General features: G+C 46.6%; 2 protein-coding genes across 2 annotated transcripts; one reads left to right on the top strand and one right to left on the bottom strand.

The window, feature by feature from the left end:
* The first annotated feature begins 334 nt into the window (after positions 1–334).
* fahd1 (fumarylacetoacetate hydrolase domain containing 1) lies at positions 335–1,459 on the top strand. Its single transcript, XM_076170620.1, has one exon. It carries the CDS (start codon positions 432–434, stop codon positions 1,092–1,094), a length of 663 nt encoding a protein of 220 aa, XP_076026735.1. The 5' UTR covers positions 335–431; the 3' UTR covers positions 1,095–1,459.
* Positions 1,460–5,941: 4,482 nt separating this feature from the next.
* Positions 5,942–17,982, bottom strand: LOC143016353 (heparan sulfate glucosamine 3-O-sulfotransferase 6-like). Its single transcript, XM_076170642.1, has 3 exons — positions 17,232–17,982; positions 16,580–17,140; positions 5,942–7,691 (listed from the first exon to the last, which is right to left on the bottom strand). Exons 2-3 carry the CDS (start codon positions 17,074–17,076, stop codon positions 7,073–7,075), a joined length of 1,116 nt encoding a protein of 371 aa, XP_076026757.1. The 5' UTR covers positions 17,077–17,140; positions 17,232–17,982; the 3' UTR covers positions 5,942–7,072.
* Positions 17,983–18,066: the final 84 nt, after the last annotated feature.

Below are 18,066 nucleotides of genomic sequence, written 5' to 3'. Positions count from 1 at the left end.
TTATTTTAATTTGTAAATATAAACGGGAAGGGGAACGAGGTAAATAATTAAATACCACACAGGATCTATCCTACAAATACATTTTTTGTAAAACGATAATAATATGGACAAAGAAAATGTATGACATTTTTTAAGTATTTTGTATTTTGTAATTATTTTTTGTCCACCTTTACGCTTTTGAAATGTGTGAATTATTTTAAGATGGTCACCGCTGTTTATGACTGATTGATAGAGTTGTGTTAGTTAATATTTCGACGTGGCATTTTTGTGAAGCCCCCCATAAAAACATCGACCTACTGTTAAATGTACCGTTTCGCGTATTACATGTCCCTGCTGACTTGCCGTAGGTTGACAACCCTTGTGTGGGTCAAAGTTAAGTTAAACTAGTGTCAGCTGCTTCTCAGCGGCTCCAGCTTCCACATTTGCCCACGATGACTACGCGGGATCTCTCTCGGTTTTGGGAATGGGGGAGGAAGATTATTTGCGTTGGACGAAACTATGCATCTCACGCCAAAGAGCTGAAGAATGCGGTTCCGACTGAGCCCGTCCTGTTCCTGAAGCCCCCCTCTGCATATGTCAGAGAGGGCGCCCCCATCCTGGTTCCCCGTTACTCCTGCAACCTGCACCATGAGGTGGAACTGGGGGTGGTCATCGGGAAGGGGGGCACGGCCATCCCGTCTGCTAGCGCCATGGAACACGTCGCGGGTTACGCTCTGTGCTTGGACATGACAGCCCGGGACATCCAGGACGAGTGCAAGTCCAAAGGTCTCCCCTGGACCCTGGCCAAAGCTTTCAACACCTCCTGTCCCGTCAGCGAGTTCATCCCCAAAGACCGCATCCCCGATCCGGGGAACGTCCAGCTGTGGCTGAAGGTGAACGACCAGCTGCGGCAGAGCGGCTCAACCTCCGATATGATCTTCCCCGTACCGTACCTCATCAGCTACATCAGCGACATCATCACCCTGGAGGAGGGGGACCTCATCCTCACCGGGACGCCCAAAGGGGTCTCCGCGGTGGATCAACACGATGAACTCCAGGCTGGGATCAAGGACGTGGTCACCATGACCTTCAAAGTGGACAGACAAGAGCTGTAGAGACACAGTAGAGACAATACACATGTCCAAGGCAAACGGACTCGTTTCACTTGGTGTGTTTGTGTGTGTGTGACTGGAGGGACCACTGCTGATCAGCAGGTGGCAGTACAGACCCACATATTCATCAGAAAGAACTTAATCCAGATAGTTCTAATGGATCTGGTTTACTGCCTGTTACACACCAACTCTGATTGATCTTTAAAATGTTTGAATCTGTTTTCTATGTCATCTACCCAAACACAATTATGACCACATAAAGCTGGGAGACATGTAAACGTAATGTAACAGATTCGTTGTCAGAGTCTGAAAATTGAGATTGATTTGAAAAACATCAATAACATTTAATAAAACAATACAAATCCTAACATCTCTGTTCATTCAGTGTCATTTTGACTGATCCCACATTGCACACACTGCTTGTGTACCTGCAGTAACCACATTCTTCCTGGGCTCTTCAACATCTGTTCTTGGTTCAATTACAATTCTCCCACAGGCTTCTCTGCTTTCAGGATCAATCAGAGCCTCCCTCAACCTGTCCCAGGCCGGTCTGCTGTAACCCGACTCTGTGTACATCATCTTCACACACCTGTGGGGCATGTTATCTCCCAGCCTCGTGAGGCCCAGGCATTGGCCCTCAGGGGCCGCAGGGGTTAAATGTGTCCATCATTAGAACAGTTATGACAGATTCAATTAGATTTGGGATCGGGTAAATGTTCTTTTTCTTCCCCCGCCCCTCCTCAACATCAGATGGGGGTTAGAGCGTCACACAGTACGGCATGTGCTCACAGGTGTCGTCTTTTATGATACATGAATCACGCTCTTCATTGTCCCCTTATGACTGAAGGTATTACACACTCGCAGCTTTTAACAATGACTTCAAAGCTCTCCGCACAGCCCTGGTTTAGCATTCACCATACGAAGTGGAATGTTGTCACCGGTGAGAAGCCTGAGAAGGTAACACTTGACGCTTTCAAAGGGGAGAGAGGGGATTACGCCCAGGCCACAGTCCGCCCATCCACCACACACCAACCATGTTGTCAGCCACGTCCCCGAAATCGAGCCCCCAACGGCGGCGCTTTGAGATAATCCTCAAAACTAAATATATTTCTCACATCATCACCACCGAGAGGAAAGAGAGATAAATCTGCCTTTCTTTACACTTTACCTTTATTAACACCTTAGCTGGTGTAAACTTCAAGAGACAGATGACGGAACTGAAAATGGAGACCTTTTCATCAGTACCTCCACCTGTGTGTGTGTGTCTGTGTGTCTGTGCCTGTGTGTGTGTGTGTGTGTGTGAAAGCGGATATGCAGAGTATAAAAGAAGGTGTCGTGAGAAGACGCATGGCGGGCAGACACACAGGCAGTCAGATGGATTGCTTGTTTTACATCTAATATACTGTACAGGTGACATGTTTCTACAGTCTAACAGTCTGTTCAGAGACATCAACACCATTTGTCAGAGCTCCGTGTAAAGGAATCTATCTTGCTGCAGGTTACTGTGTCGGATCTCTCAGGTTCACGTAGAAAACATACCTTCATGCTTCAACATGCATCCATGCTTAACGTGAATACGAAGCCTGTTTTTCCTCCATTTTCCCTCGCAGCAAACACACATAGTCCAATCTAAAAGCACACACAGCCTGTTTTTAATTTAAATAGGACGCGTGAAAGTGTTTTTCCGGCCCGGTCGCGTCGTCGGTGATGGTTTCTCTCTTTGCGTGCTGCTCTGTATACCGTGTCACCATACAGGCTGCTGCGGTGTGGCCATTCTTAGCAAGAAAGAAACCACCAACACGCACAGCTCCTGGAAAGGCTGACTCAGAGAGGATGCATATGGCGGAATGTGGATCACATCACAGAGACGCACAGGCACGGGGCTAGAAACGTGATTTTTAATTTTTGGTTAAAGGCAGAGGGGGCTACTGTGTGTGTTTGTGTGTGTGTGTGTGTGTGTGTGCGCGTGTGCGTGTACCCCAAGGAGCTCTTCCCATGAGTCCTAAACTGATTTGCTGTGACTGGATGAGCTCCGACACATGTAAATAATCATTTTGTATTTAATTACCTTGTCCTTCATACAGAAATCATAAGTGGGTGGTTTGGGATTAATAAAACTATGGAGGAAGTCAAGAACCAATTTGGGATTTTATATAGGCACGGCCAAAGCCAAACCGTGGGCTGAAAGTCATTCTCACAGAGTAATGAATAGGGTCTTTGGCAAATGAAATGAAACCATGCATGCAGTCCAGGTGCAAAGCTCTTTCATTCAGCGGTTTGACTGCATGCTGCATTTTGTGTGAAGATGCAGGTGGAAGGTGGGCAGAGAGAACATAATTCCATAATTCCATCCATTTGGTGACTCTGACTCATTGGGCAGGAGCCGACGGGCCAAAAGTGCCAGTTTGTACATAAACTTTAAGAGTTTTCTAATCAAATCAGATTGTAAATGGTTATTCTGTCAGCTAAGCAAAGGAGGCGTTTACAGAAAAGCAAGCAGGCAAACAATATTATAAAACTCTATTGTAAAACTCCCTAATCCATATTCCTAAACTTCATCCAATTTAAGTTGAGTTACCGTGACCATTTGAAAATCACTCCTAACCCAAATCACTCTCGCATCAATTAAAGCTGGAGTCGCTGTTTAACAAGATACTGCGGGTCGTCAACCACAGCGAGGGGAGAAAATCCCCCAGCGTTTCATTCCTGAATGGAAGGAGACTGCGGTGAGGGTGGAAAATGTGTGGCGTGCTCAGTTTGAAACGTCTTCATCTGTGGCCCCGCTGAGGGAAACCATTTTTACGCTCTAATCCTACACTTTTCTTTTATCGACAATGTACAAATCAAGCCTTTTTCTCTAGCACGTTGGAGTGTTTCTGATTAACCCTCCATGTGCCTTTGCTTCCCAAATAAGAGTCACCGCATCAAACATACATCCCTCATCACGCCTAATCTCAAATAGTCACAGCGGCCTGTAACTCAATCCACACTGGGTGATTTTCATTCATGCAAACAAATCCACAATGGTAAGAATTGATGGCATGCATTAAATTGTGGGCTCAAATCCTTGGAAGCTGCATGCCGGGCGAGGCTAAACAAATTGCTGTCCCCACGAGAGTGGAAGATGTGGAGTTTGGTGAACCTGTAATTTCTCATGTATGAGCCCCGGAGCTGTTTGGAGGAAATGTAATCCAGGAGAATACTGGATTTCAAAGAAAGTAGAGGAGTACTGAGGAAAGGATTGTCTTTCTGTCAACTGGATTTAGCGTCAACGTCTACGAAATCCTTTCAGATCTAAATTGTGACCTCCCGAGATGGACTCAACAGGAACAAAACAACAAATAACACATTTAAGCGAAAGTACATGTTTCTGAGTTGGGGAACAGTCAATCAGGTGCGTCAGTAAACTGCTGCATTACTCAGAATCTCTTACGTCCATAAATAAAAGCAATACTAATAATAACTCAGGTAACACCTTTTCAGATGACGTGAGCGCTCAGACAGCTACAGTGTGATCCTCAGCTCGGCGATGAATCGAAGCCAAGAACATTGTGCTATCCGAGTTAATTCGCAGGATTAATCAAAAAGTTCAGAATAGATTTTAAAGGAACATTAAAGGAGAAATTCTGATGCACGACCCAAAGAAGAACCGATACACAGATCCTGGTTCTGGCACAGACACATTCACAGCCAGGACCCATTTGTTTTTTGTTGGAAAAAATATTAGGAAATTGTAAAACCACCGCAAAATTATAAATCACATCTTTTGGTTTGGTTACACCCTTAAAATATTCATGACACGGATCATAAAGCAGGACTGAATGGTGCCGGTGCTGGGACTGCGCTGGGGTTTTGGCTGTGGGCTGTTTTTTGCTCCGTATGAGCTCATTTTGGAGCAGATGCAATAATGTCGACCTTGTTTGCTGGAGATGACAGAGTTGGATGAAGTTCCAGTTTACATCATGTGCAGTGGATATGCTTATTTAGTCTAAACAACAACTTCAATCTTCAAATCCTAATCTCATCGTTCCTCCGTTTCCATGTCTCACATCTTCATCAGCAGGGCATGAATTCACCATTAGACTTAACATGTTCCCCAGATGGAAGATTAGGGAACCGGTTGCCTTCACGCCTACTGTTGGGTTGGCAGGAGCTAAATAGAGTCATAAAAGTTGTCGTAGATGAAGTGAGCAAAGGACGTTTACATTTAAATGATCCCCGCTAAAACCATTATTACTGACTGGGATTAGAGGAGGCAGAGGTGAATGGAGACAGAGAGCCAAGGCCACGGGTGTGAGCTCATACACACACACACACACACACACACACACACACACACACAAACACACACACACACACACACAAGCTCACAGGCTGTGTGTGTGTTTTCAGCCGCCGAGACTCCCGCCAAGAAAGTTCAGCCTCAATCACAATTTTGGTTTAATCATTGAATGAATCTTAGCACATCTCCAGCTAAGAGAGAGAGAGAGATAGAGAGGGAGGAGGAGAGAGAGGGGAGGGGGCGGGGGGATACAGTATTTCAGAGTTCTGAGTTAACGGACGTCTTTGGTAATTAAAGGCCACGCCACAGCAGCAGGCCTCAGACCGTACATGTGGTCTCACAATGTGGAAGTGGCGGGAGGAAAAGGAATGTGAGAGACGGAGGAAGAGAGAGGGAAGGAAGGGAAGAAAATGAGAGAGGAAGCAAACGGTGAGAGAGACGAGTGAATCAAAGAATGTAAGAGGAAGAGCTCTGATGAACTCTCGGGAACTTACCAAAACCAGATGAAAGACACGAACCCACCAGATACTGTATGTCATGTGAGATCAAACTTTACTTATCACTTCACAACACAGAGAACTCTGAGTCAGAGTCCAGGGTTTACACACATCACTGCCTTTTATGTACTCTGCATCACATCCAGTTCAGTTTTCAGCCCATTGACCCAGTTCATGCATATCTTACTGCCATTTTCGCAAAACAATACTCACATCTTTCTTTCACTTCCTTCATTGGTTTCCATCCATTTTCATGCTGTGTGAAAGTCTGATTTATGAAAATGGATGGAAACCAATGGGGGAAGGAAGAGCAGAAATGGCCGACCGTATTATAAAGTGTATCATTTTGTATTTGAGGAAGTTAAACTCATCGTCCAACTGAACAATAATACATTTAAGGACCTCTGATGGGGACAAATATGTACAAATACACATTTCTTTAAGCGGAATGTACGCATGTGTGTCGTGTGTGTGGTTTCACATAACTTGTTAAACATTTAAAGATGAGGTATCGATGTTACAGTTTCAGTTTTCCACATCATAATACCATATATGGAGATACTATATCATACCTGCCATACGAGACAGGTTAGCCCCATCTATATGTACCACCTTTGCAATCCACATATATAAATGCAGTCCAAGTAATACTGCTTATAAGTCAAAAATAAACAAGTAGTGGTTTTATCATGGAGTGTGACTTTGTTCCCACTGCCGTGTCGGTTTGATGCCTCGATGTTCCTTTGTCGTGTAATAAATACATTGTTATTAAAATCTCTGTATCTGTCGCGTTTTACAGTGACAGACACTATAAATATCAGCTTATTTCTTGGACAAACAATTAAAAACGTAACGTGAAACAAGTCGAAAGTGATTCTGAACGCGTTACGCTTGGTTTTCACTTTGGTTCATCGTTTGGTTGCATCTTTCATATTACATAAACATTTGATACAAGCAAGACAAGGGTTGAATTTGTCTTAACTACGCCTGTTACTGAGTGTGTGTGTGTGTGTGTGTGTGTGTGTGTGTGTGGGTGTGTGTGTGTGTGTGTGTGTGTGTGTTCAGCACAAGCCTACAACAAGCCAGAGACGGTGGGGTTGAGCTTGCGTGCCGTTGTCGTTCCCGCTGAGGCAGAGCGGTCTGAGAGTTTGTCCCTGAGAACATTAGCCCTGTGGACAGTAAAGACAAGGACCTGTCCTCTGTTAGTCCCAGCCAAAATCCTGTCCACTCATTTGGTAGAAGCGGTGGTTGAAGGGTCTGTAGAAGTCCCTGAGTCTCTGCAGGACCTCAGAGGGGATCTGGGGATGAGGTCTGCCTTTAGACTTGCCCAGGCAGCGAGGCCTGCTGCTCCCCTCGGGCTTCTTCAGACACGGGAAGCCTTTGGTTTGGTTGAAATAGAAGTGCTTGTCTGATACGACCCTTTTCAGACCTAGAAAGTCTTGAACTCGCTCCATCTCTCCCGCTGGGTCAGACACCAGCCGCTCGCCACTAACAAACAGAAAATGAGACAAAGGGAAGTGCTGGAGCCAGTTCTCCAGATGTTTGGCGTAGAGGCCGATGCGCACTGCGCTCCATGTGGTGTCAATCAGCCCTGTGGAGGAATTCTTCAAAGCCAGGCTCTGGAAGGACGGCAGGCCCGGGTTCTTGGTCAGGGTCTGGGTGTAGTCAGACACGGCCCGGGTCACGGGGTCTCTGACCACCACGATGAGCTTGGTGTGGCAGTTCATGGTGCAGACGCGGGCCGGAGCCTCCTTAGTGACAAAGTAGCTGGGAGTTTTTTCCATGGTGATCTGTCCGTCCAGCGTCCGAGGCATTAGCTCCCTAACAGAAACCAAGAAAAAGGAAAAGAAGTTTGACTCGTCACTCACAGAGGAACACACACACACACACACACACACACACACTTAATGTAATAGCTTACAGTCACAGAAAGCTGAAGATCGACCTAATCAAACCCCTCGTCTTCATGTTTGGGACGCACAAATCTCAAACTTATCTTCAGCCACAGAGCTCAATAGTCTCAAACAAATGCAAAGGAACATAAAGAAACAACGTAAACACATTTGATGACATATTCTCAACGTAAAACCCACCCACCTCCAAATCGTGTGTGATTAAAGCTCCGTATAGAGCGGCGTGTTTACGCATGAGGGCCCTCAGTCGTTCAGTGTCACTGTGAGAGCTGCACCACTCAGTTTGGGCCTGATGAGTCAAGACCACAAAGCCACAAGAACCACTTAACAGCAATTTCCTTAAGACCCCCACCAACCCCCTTTTTTTCCCCTTAAAAGAGCAAAGCACACACACACCCCTCCCAACACACACACACACACCCAACTACAACAGACTGAAGCCTACATGGAAACGGCAAGGGGTGTTTCAAACATCTGAGCTGTGATGAGCAGAGACGCTGTGTTCTGTTGTTGTATCAGCTTGTAGACTATCAATCAGTAAATCAGTATCAGTAAACGATCAATAACTAAACCATTTCTCTGCTTTTGTCTTCACTCTTGATCTTCCGTGTGAGGCACAGAGATCGTTTCGCTCCAACGACAGAACGTGATTACTATCTAACCAGCCAATGAATCATTGTCGTGCGTTTATCAAACACATCTGATTGTGTGTTTCTGGAAAACAGAAAGCTTCTTTATGTGGTTTCCTATCAAACAAACGAGAGGAGGAGGAGGAGGAGGAGGAGGGGGAGGAGGAAGAGACCGCGCTTTATTTGTTTCAGATTGAAAGTCTGCACGACGTCCAAAATATCAATCTCAAAGGTTCATTTAGTAATTTAGATGACGGATGGATGTGCCATCCAAGTCCAATAACTGTGCATAACTCCATAACTCAGAGCCGTACGTCTCTGTCCCAGGGAAACCTCTCCCCGCTCGGCTCGTTGTTCCAGTGAGATGGTCTGTGGTCCAAACGCTGACATTTGATGATGGTTTCAAGACGTATTAACGGTTCATTAGGTTCTCTTGTTTGTTTGCACAAGTTTGCACAGAACTAACAGCGGGCAGCAGAACTGATTTTTTTGATTTATCAGGGGTTGAAAAGCAAACAATAGCGAGAGCGAAGAAGAATCGGCTCCAAACCAATCAGCTCCAGGAAATGAATCCACGCTCCAGTTCGACATCGTTCACTTCTATGTTCCAGCTTGTCCGGCATTCTGCGGAAAGGCGGCGACGCGCGATGAGACAGACACATTTACACATCTGGTCAACAACTTCATCAGTCGTGTAGTGTGTGAGTGTGTGTGTGTTTGTGTGTGTGTAGTGTTACAGGAGAGACAATCGTGTAATTTGTGTGTTTCAGCCGATCTGAGTTCTGTGGTCTGAGCACAGGCGGGACTGCGGTTCAAAGCGACACGCAGGCCTGTAGTCACAGCGCCGCGGTGACACAAAGCTTTGTGACTTAAGGTAATTAGAGGAAGAGTGTGTGAGCTGAGTGTGTGAGGACGCAGCCTGTAATCTCACAGGGACGCCACGACCACGAATCCTCTGGAGTTTTTCCTCCCCTGGCTGAGTTTCGAGTGCCCCCCCCCGCCCTTTACTTAAAGTTAAGCCATTTCCAAGTCACTCCATTAAATGATCTGAATAATATAAGACCATTAATTGATTATTATCTAAGTGCGAGAGCTGCAAATGGCCTCTCGCTGCCTGTCTGTCCCCTGTTTATCTGTGTCTAATCGATAAGTCTGTCTCTATATGACGGATATTGTCGCTGTGTGTGTGTGTGTGTGTATATGTGTGTGTGAGAGAGACTGAAGCGGTCCTCTCCCTCTCCCCCCTTGTCTCCTTCACAGCCTCGGCTTTGTCCTTCACTGAGAGTGTCACTACGGTAATTGACCATAAGTTTGTCTTTTCATGCTCATGAATAGTTAATAGCTGGTGGCTGCATACACACACACACACACACACACACACACACACACACACACACACACACACACACACACCCTCCTCACCCCCCTATCGCCATCCCGATCCGTCTCATTATCAGAAGAATCAATACAAGCAATTTTCTGTCATAAATCTGTTGATATGTGTGTGTGTGTGGTGTCAAGGAAAATACAATATGTAAACAGAACAGAACAGAACAGAACAGAACAGGCTGCCGGTGGATTTTGTTCTCATGTGGTGTGTATTACCAATGGATCTCATCCTTTTACAGGGCTTCCTTTTCTACGTAATGAGGCTGTAAAGTGCAGAGAGGAGCTGCGTTGCTGCATGTTGTTGTTGTTCTCTGTTTGCTCGACGTGGGAAAGACTCGCTGACTGGCTGCATTAGTCTGGAGCTCCCCGCTGTGAAAACGATGTAGCACTTCAGCCGCTCTGAAGAACCACTGAGCGCTGATTACACAAGCGATACGTATTAGCTGCTCTCAATTGGAAGAGCGTAACTCTGGCAACTAGGATGTGGCAAGGACACTTCCTGCTCCCCAGGAGATGATGGGTTCTCCTGCTCAAGTGTTACAGCCACACACCCCTGTGGAGCTCCAAAAGAAGGAAAGCGGCAGTGAAAATTGAGTGTTTGAGTCTAAATAAGAAGAAAAATCGTTAACCGAATCTAGACAGTGTGTGATTTTGTCAAACCATAACAGGTTCACATTCTAAAGGTTTTCATATTGATTTACTGGACCATGGACGCTAAATACCGAGTGGTTGAAGGAGCCACTGAGCCTTGGGCTTCGCCAGCCGCCTCTGCACCCAAACACTTACATAGCCGGAACCTAATTAAAGAGGCAGTGGAAAATCAGGCCCATAAAACGGAGCGAGAGAGAGAGAGAGAGAGCGAGAGAGAGAGCGAGAGAGAGAGCGAACGAGAGACAGAATGAATGAATGATGGTGTAAACAACAATCTGAAGGAAAATATTTGCCTGCAGTGCCTGGCTCAGAGGGTGTGAGAGGGAGCCTGAGGGCCCCAGAGGGCCCGACAGGCTGACAGGCCGAGCGTGGGAGCGTGAACAGCCGTGCGTCTATTCACGCCTCCGTGTCTGCCTGAAACATACTGGATGCTGTTTTGCAACTGCAATATTGTCGCTTTGATCAACGAGCAGCAGCATCTAGAGAAGTTTAAGTATAACCCTTTTGGAAATCAAGAACTTCTCAAAGGAAAAGGGTCTGGAGAACCTTCTGAACCTGTAGAGGAGCTTGTAAATCCCCACAGCACCAAAGAAAGGCCAATAAAAAACCACATATCTCCATTCTTAAGCATTTATGTTTCCAGTTTCCCAGTTTTGCATTCTTCCCCAAAAAATTTTCCCATTATTTCATTAAAGACTTTCAAACTTTTCCCACAATTTTCAGCCATAACTCCAATTCTGGGGATTTTCATAATTCAACATAAAACAAATTGTTCTCCAAATGCTTTCATACTTTGCCCTTTTAGAGCTTTAATGCAACCGCGTTAACTTTGACTTGAGCTTTACTTCTTCCACCGCTGACACTGTTTGACGCACACAGACCACAGGAGTGGAGCTCGGTGTTGGACGGAGCAGGAGTGTTGTCGCCGTACTGTCTGCATGTTCTTTGTCTAAAGGGGAAACCTGAGCAGGTGAGGGGGCCTCAGACTGTCACCCATGTCAAAAAAGGACAGAAACACCAATTAATATGTATAAGACCGTGCACACATGGAGATGAAGCCCCGAGACTGAGCAACAACACAATACACAAGACTCCCCAACACTCAGAAAAGGAATATGGAAATGATGACACGGCGTATATCCAAAAGCTATACCGCCGTATTCAAATGCACACACACACACACACACACACACACACACACACACACACACACTCAGGGCTCTGCGGTGGGTGTCACGTGAGTGTCAGCCTGGAGGTGTATTTGTGGTGCTTTTGCCTTTCGTCGCTGACAACATTGAGTTTGTCGTTCTCTCCACAGGGGGAGAGAGGGGGGGGGAGAGAGAGAGAGAGAGAGAGAGAGAGAGAGAGAGAAAGAGAGGGGGGGGAGTGGATGGCTGGATCCCTGAGGGAAACCGCACGACTGGCACGGGCGGCCGCTGCCACCCACAGACTGTAAATACTTTGTTATCAGATGCCCCCCCACCCACACACACACACACACACACACCCCACCCCCTCTCCATATATGAATAATGATGCACTAATGGAGGAAGAGGAGGTTTGACTCGACAGGGGGATTGATGAAGTGATATGTTTCTCTGCGTTTTCATCTATGGTGGTTTGCGGCAGGATACCCTTGAAATGTGTGTGTGTATGTGTGTGTGTGGGTGGGTGGATTGTGGGTTAAAGCTTATAAATGCTCATGCGGGGGGGCTCTCTCTCGGTCAAATTAGTGACTACTGTATGAGTGTCCAGTTGTAATTAGGAGGCTTGGCAGGATGTGAGGCCAGCAGAGCTTTGCTGGGGAGTTCAGTAATGGCTTCAGGATTTTGGCACATGAAAGCAGAAGCGGTAGTTATTGATGATGATGATGATGATGATAATGATGGTGATGCCTGCTTTGATCTACAGTTACGAGAGGCCCTTCCATTTATAGATCTGGATTGATTCAAAGCACGCAACTGTTTATCGTGCGTGATAAGAACAATTGTTTTTAATTTCTCTGGGCCGGTGTCAAGTTTCTATTGGAAATCCCCAGAGTTTGGATTCTTCTTCTCTGGATATGGCAGCAGCAGCGCGTGACTACCAAGCATCTGAAACATTTCACTTTGACCAACAAAAACAAAACCATTATTTCTCCCAAAATGTTTTCCTTCACCGAGCAAACTGCAGCGCCGAGGAGCCAAAGCAACGCGACGGAAACTTCCCAAAGGTTTACAAGCTTCTAAAAATGAACCACAATGCACCTCAAATTATGCTCATTCCCACCATAGGAGGGAGGGATGTGAGCTCGGGCCTTTTCAAACCATCTAACACCACCTTAACCCAACTCCAGCCAAAACCCACCACCATTAAAGCACACCAGAGCTCGACGTGGCAGAACGCCACTTCCTGCTCTGTTACAGCCATCAGCCATGTTCGGCCCACATCACTAATGGCCTCTGGGCGAAGAACGAGGTGTTGGGAACAACCACAAGATTTCAGATGGACTGATGCAAAAGAATATAGGCTAATGGAGGTGAAGAAACTTATTGTAACTCCTTTAATATTATAGACTTGATACCATAGTGATCCAGTCCAGCAGGCAGCAGAATAAATATTGCTTGCGTCGATACTGTCAGGCCTCATCAATGACCTTGAATGTCTTTCATTTTCTTTCTATTGATTGGGAAGCGAGGTCAGAAATATAGATTATACACCCTGAGACTTAAGTATTCATCCAGTACTCTAATTCCACAAAGTGAGAAGATATGCTTGGGTATTTAATTCTGATAAAACACACTTCCTGTCAATCCTCACATGGAGTTTTTGAGCTACTTTGTTTAAGAGACACGCTGATGTCTACAGATGAGGCCAAAATGGAGGGAATCTTTCAAAATAAAATGTCAAGTTAAGTTTATTCTGTAGTTTTTTTTTTGTTTACATAATGTGAAAGTGCATCACTCTGCTGGATGAGGATTGATGGGAGAGAGCACAGGCGGGAGACTTGTGGTTTCATCTTGCAAGCTCATCAACCTTCTGCAAACTGCCCGTGTCCATGAATGATTGGACGTGTATTGAAAGAAAGCGTCTTGAAAATGACAAATCCATTATTCTAAAGATCCGTATATTTATCGTTTTTTTCCAGTTGTCATCACCTTCATATCCTTATTTACATAAATCTATGCCTGTTTAAGAGGCGGAGGCAGAGTAATCTTCTACGATTTGGTGTCACGCTATTGGACAGACAATTGACAAGAAATCTAAATATTGACGGTTGGACTTGGGAGTTTTTCTCGAATAGGGAATACTGATCATTAAGTTTCTACGAGGTCATCTTTGCTCTAAAGGAAAGCAGGAAACTCTTGTTCCACAGGAAAAAACAGCAAAAACAAATGCACTTATTTTAACGTCATCACATCATTAAAAATACAAAAACACATTTTACGAGCGGCCTCGTTCCCAAACCCGCGTCGCGGTGACAAAGCTGTGACAATCGCGAACCCGTGCGCCCTGGAAAGCTCAGGGCTTTGGGGCCTTCCTGCGGCGGCCGCTCTCATGTCCCATATGAAACCCATCGCGCCACCGAGTCCCCTCCAAGCCATAAAACAACACAGAAAATCATTAAATGTTTGCTCGCTTCTAAATGCACCGCTTGTGGCTTTTCCCTTCCAGTAACGGGCTCGTATACGCACACATGCAAACGAGAGGAGAGGATGGAGAGACAGGAGGAGGAGGAGGAGGGAGGATGAAATGGAAAACACACATGTTTGAGGTCTGAGTTTGTCTCTCTCACGCACGAGACCATGATGCTGCTGGGACGCGGTCGCAGGTTCGCGGGGGCGCTGCTGCGTCTGTGAAGTGCCTCCAGGAAGCAGATCCCCTCCGGCTGCATCCAAAATCTGACAGCCAGGACTGCGTGCTCCCTCGCCCATCTGCCACAACTACATCCAGTCCACCCTCTATCCCTCCATCCCTCCATCCCAGACATGTGGGATCAACAAGATGCTCATATGAGAGCGTGTGTGTCAGCAGCTGCTCTATTACTTACGAGGAGGTTCTGAATTCTGATTTTTGAGAGAGTTTCTGTATTGATTCTGTCCCAAATGCACGTATTCAAAGGTCACGAGCGGCTGACCAAAGGCGATCAATAAAGGTATAGGAGGTAAATTCACTGCAATACTCAAATTAAAATGAACAAATCAATTAATAATCGATATTCAGCTCTGTTTTAGATGTGAGAGTCTCCTGGGCTGAGGGAGCGACGTTCCCGTCAGAGAGGAGATGAAGGATGCCTCACACTCGCCGTATAGTAGGTGTGTGTAGGTGTATATGTGTGTGTGTGTGTGTGTGTGTGCATGACTGTGTGTATGGAGAGGTGACAGTGAGTTGACCCTCTATTCACTGGCAGTCAGGTGAGTGTGACCTGTTGGTTACACATGGATGAGTTCTTACTGTCATTGTATCGCTCCTTCCCCACCGCGCGTACACACACACACACACACACACACACACACACACACACACACACACACACACACATTTCCAATTCTCAAGAGTCTGTGGGTCACACTCCACACTTCACGTCACATTTCTGCTCTTCGGCAGCGACAGAAAGCGTTCTCTCTGATTTCAGACGGCTCATCTTTCAGTGATGTCACCCGGGGGTCACGTTTCTTCCTCTGTTGCCATGTTAACCTTTCCTGCTCCTTTCAAGTTCCAGCAAACTTTCACTCTCACACACACCGACCACAAACAGACCGACAACAACTCCATAGGCATCCCACTGAAATGTTGGGGAGTTTGTGCCAAATACTTTCAGTTTGTTTGGAACAGAACAGCTAATGACGTCACACACAGACACACACACATTCAAACATGTCCGTCCGGGAAACACAGATTCCATGTAAAGGAGAAGTATACGAAGAAAAATGTCAGAAGAGAGGAATGATAGGAGGAGGAGGAAGAGGGATAGACAGAAAAGGAGAGAATTGTAAGTGTGTGTGTACGTGTATGTGTGTGTGTGTGCTGAGAAAAACATTAGCAGCACACTAAAATGATCAGTGGTGAAAGTGTTTCCATGTGCCCTTATGTTCCCTATTAAAGCACAGCTAAGGGGGAAAAAGGTAAGAGGGGCTTAAATTGCACTCCTTCTCTTCTTCTCTCTTCTTGTTTATCGCTGCTTCATCCCTCCTCCTCTTCACACTTCCTGCACCCTCACACATCCCATTTCTACACCCTGACACAGTGGAGGAGCGTCGGCTCAGCTCGGGGCCTCTGGATCAAGCATCTGGAGATGATCGCTTGCCGCTTGCCACCTTCCTCCTCTTCCTCCTCCTCCTCCTCCTCCTCTTCCTCCTCCTTTTCTTATGGCACCCAGACGAAGGCTCTGGTCAGTCTGGTCGCCCCACACAGCCTGCTGTCACTACAACAGCCGCCCATGAATATGAATATATGTGCTTCATCGCAAAGAAGCGTCAAATCTGAGTGGAGCATCGCTCTCATCCAGTCCGTGTCCTGTATCACACACACACACACAGCATACAGAGGACACACACACACACACCACACACACACACACACACCCGACGTGTTGACCCATTGGGTGTCATTGTGAAGAGTATAAATGGTGTTTAGATGAATGTCAGCATGATGAAGTGCTCTCCAGAGACCTCACTAGCCTCTGATCTACAGGCTATCTGAATATGTCAGCTGGCGGTGTGTGTGTGTGTGTGTGTGTGTGTGTGTGTATTGACGGAAGGGACATAGTGATATACCTGCAATACATCACACACACTCTGAGGCGCCATGTAAGGACATGTGTGTGTGCGTGTGTATGTGTGTGTGTGTGTGTGTGTGTGTGTGTGTGTGTGTGTGTGTGTGTGTGTGACAATAGCAGTGTGGGTGTGCGTGTGTGGCAATATGAGTGTGTGTGTGACTGTGTGTGTGACAATATGAGTGTGTGTGTATGTATGTGTGTGTCTGTGTGTGACAATATAAGTGTGTGTGTCTGTGTGTGTGTCTGTGTGTGACAATCTGAGTGTGTGTATGTATGTGTGTGTCTGAAAGTATAAGTGTGTGTGTGTGTGTGTGTGTGTGTGTGTGTGTGTGTGTGTGTGTGTGTGTGTGTGTGTGTGCGTGTACATACCTGTACCACTCCACTCCTCTGTCATAGAAGCGGTCAAAGAAGTGCGGCTCCGCGCCGACCGCCCTGACGTCCGGGTGGATGCGCAGGAACTCCAGCAGCGCCCGGGTTCCGCCTTTCTTCACGCCGATTATAATCGCCTGAGGAAACCGCTTGGTCCCGAATGTGTTGGACACCGGGATGCCGCCGCTCTGGTCGCTCTGGTCGCTCTGTACCTGCCCCTGCTCTGTCCGGTTCCACGGTGCGGACGGCGCGTCGCGGGGTTCCTGCGCGGCACGGAGACGCGGCACAGGCGGCACAGACGGTCGCGTATCCTCCAAACCGTCATAGTTCCTGTTTGTCCCGCTTTGTTGTCTGTTTAAAGTTCTGGGAGCCGAATCGCAAATCCCCGTGAGGCAGTAGAAGAAGTAGGTGAAGATCAGGACCATGGTGAAGAACACCGACGCTCTGGACAGCAGCTTCCCAAAGTTGAGCCTGACTCTGCATCCGCCACATCCCATGAGTCGATCTGCTGGTCAGCGCCGAAGGGCCAAGACGCGGACAGCATGCTGCTTCTTCTTCTTCCTACATGGAGCACAGATTCCTATTTAATTCACTCTCGTTTATTTGACATTTATTTTAATCTTAAATGGATCTGACTGAACCTGTTGCCTACCCTGAAAAGTGCAGCATCGCTCGGATATCTTCAGTCAGCAGCGGTGGAAGCTCAGATCGGTCAGAGATGATCCTCATAATGTTTGTTTTCTACTTTCCGAAGAGACAGAACACCTCCATGGCTCCTTCATCGCAGCCTCTCTCTCTCTCTCTCTCTCTCTCTCTCTCTCTCTCATTCAGGACTTCTTCTCCTCCTCTTCCTCGCCTATACGCCCTTCCTCACATGTCTCCACCCTCCTCTCTCCATAGGATAAACACGCCTCAGGAGGTCACACACACACTCTCTGTAGATCCTGGAGTAACATCTTCATCTCCACAATAAAAATGTAAAAACAAATCTGATGCTTTTCCTTTTATATTAAAGATAATCATGGTTAATGCTTACACACGACACACACACACACGACTCACACATGTCTTTAGTCATGTAGCTGGAACAGAATCCGTCAAATTAAAGGTGATTTTCTCTCTGTAACTATAACAACCCAGCACATCACAGGCTACAACTGTAAGCTGACCCTGCAGAGGAAAAATCCTCGGTTGGCCCTTTGAACCCGTGTGATGGATGTCTCAGTCAGAGAAGCCCTGAGGACCTCTGTCCAAAACCTGTCATCCTGTCCCTGCACCCTGAGACTCAATACTGTACCAACACACACACACTGACACACAGCCCAGTGAAGTCTCCCCACACAGACAATAGAGCTGAAGTGAGGAGAGGGGGGGGGGCCTGTGATTGCTGTGTCCCCCCTGCCTCACACACACACACACACTCATAAATACAATGTATGAGGCTGCACTTGTCACGTTTGAGGATCAGCATCAGGACGCTCGCTCGG

The sequence above is a fragment of the Genypterus blacodes genome, unplaced genomic scaffold (genome assembly GCF_046128005.1).
Source record: "Genypterus blacodes isolate CSIRO-AG114 ecotype Tasmania unplaced genomic scaffold, CSIRO-AGI_Gbla_v1 ptg000226l_1, whole genome shotgun sequence".
NCBI lineage: Eukaryota > Metazoa > Chordata > Actinopteri > Ophidiiformes > Ophidiidae > Genypterus > Genypterus blacodes.
Note: the sequence above shows the minus strand (reverse complement) of the source record. Positions and strands in the feature narration are given on the sequence as shown.

Excerpts from the sequence above, each read along its gene's own strand:
- fahd1 (XM_076170620.1), top strand. The coding sequence starts at position 432 with ATGACTACGCGGGATCTCTCTCGGTTTTGGGAATGGGGGAGGAAGATT.
- LOC143016353 (XM_076170642.1), bottom strand. The coding sequence starts at position 17,076 with ATGGGATGTGGCGGATGCAGAGTCAGGCTCAACTTTGGGAAGCTGCTG. Across the intron at positions 7,692-16,579 it reads AGAGGAGTGGAGTGGTACAG|GGAGCTAATGCCTCGGACGC; the intron begins GTATGTACACGC and ends GGTTTCTGTTAG.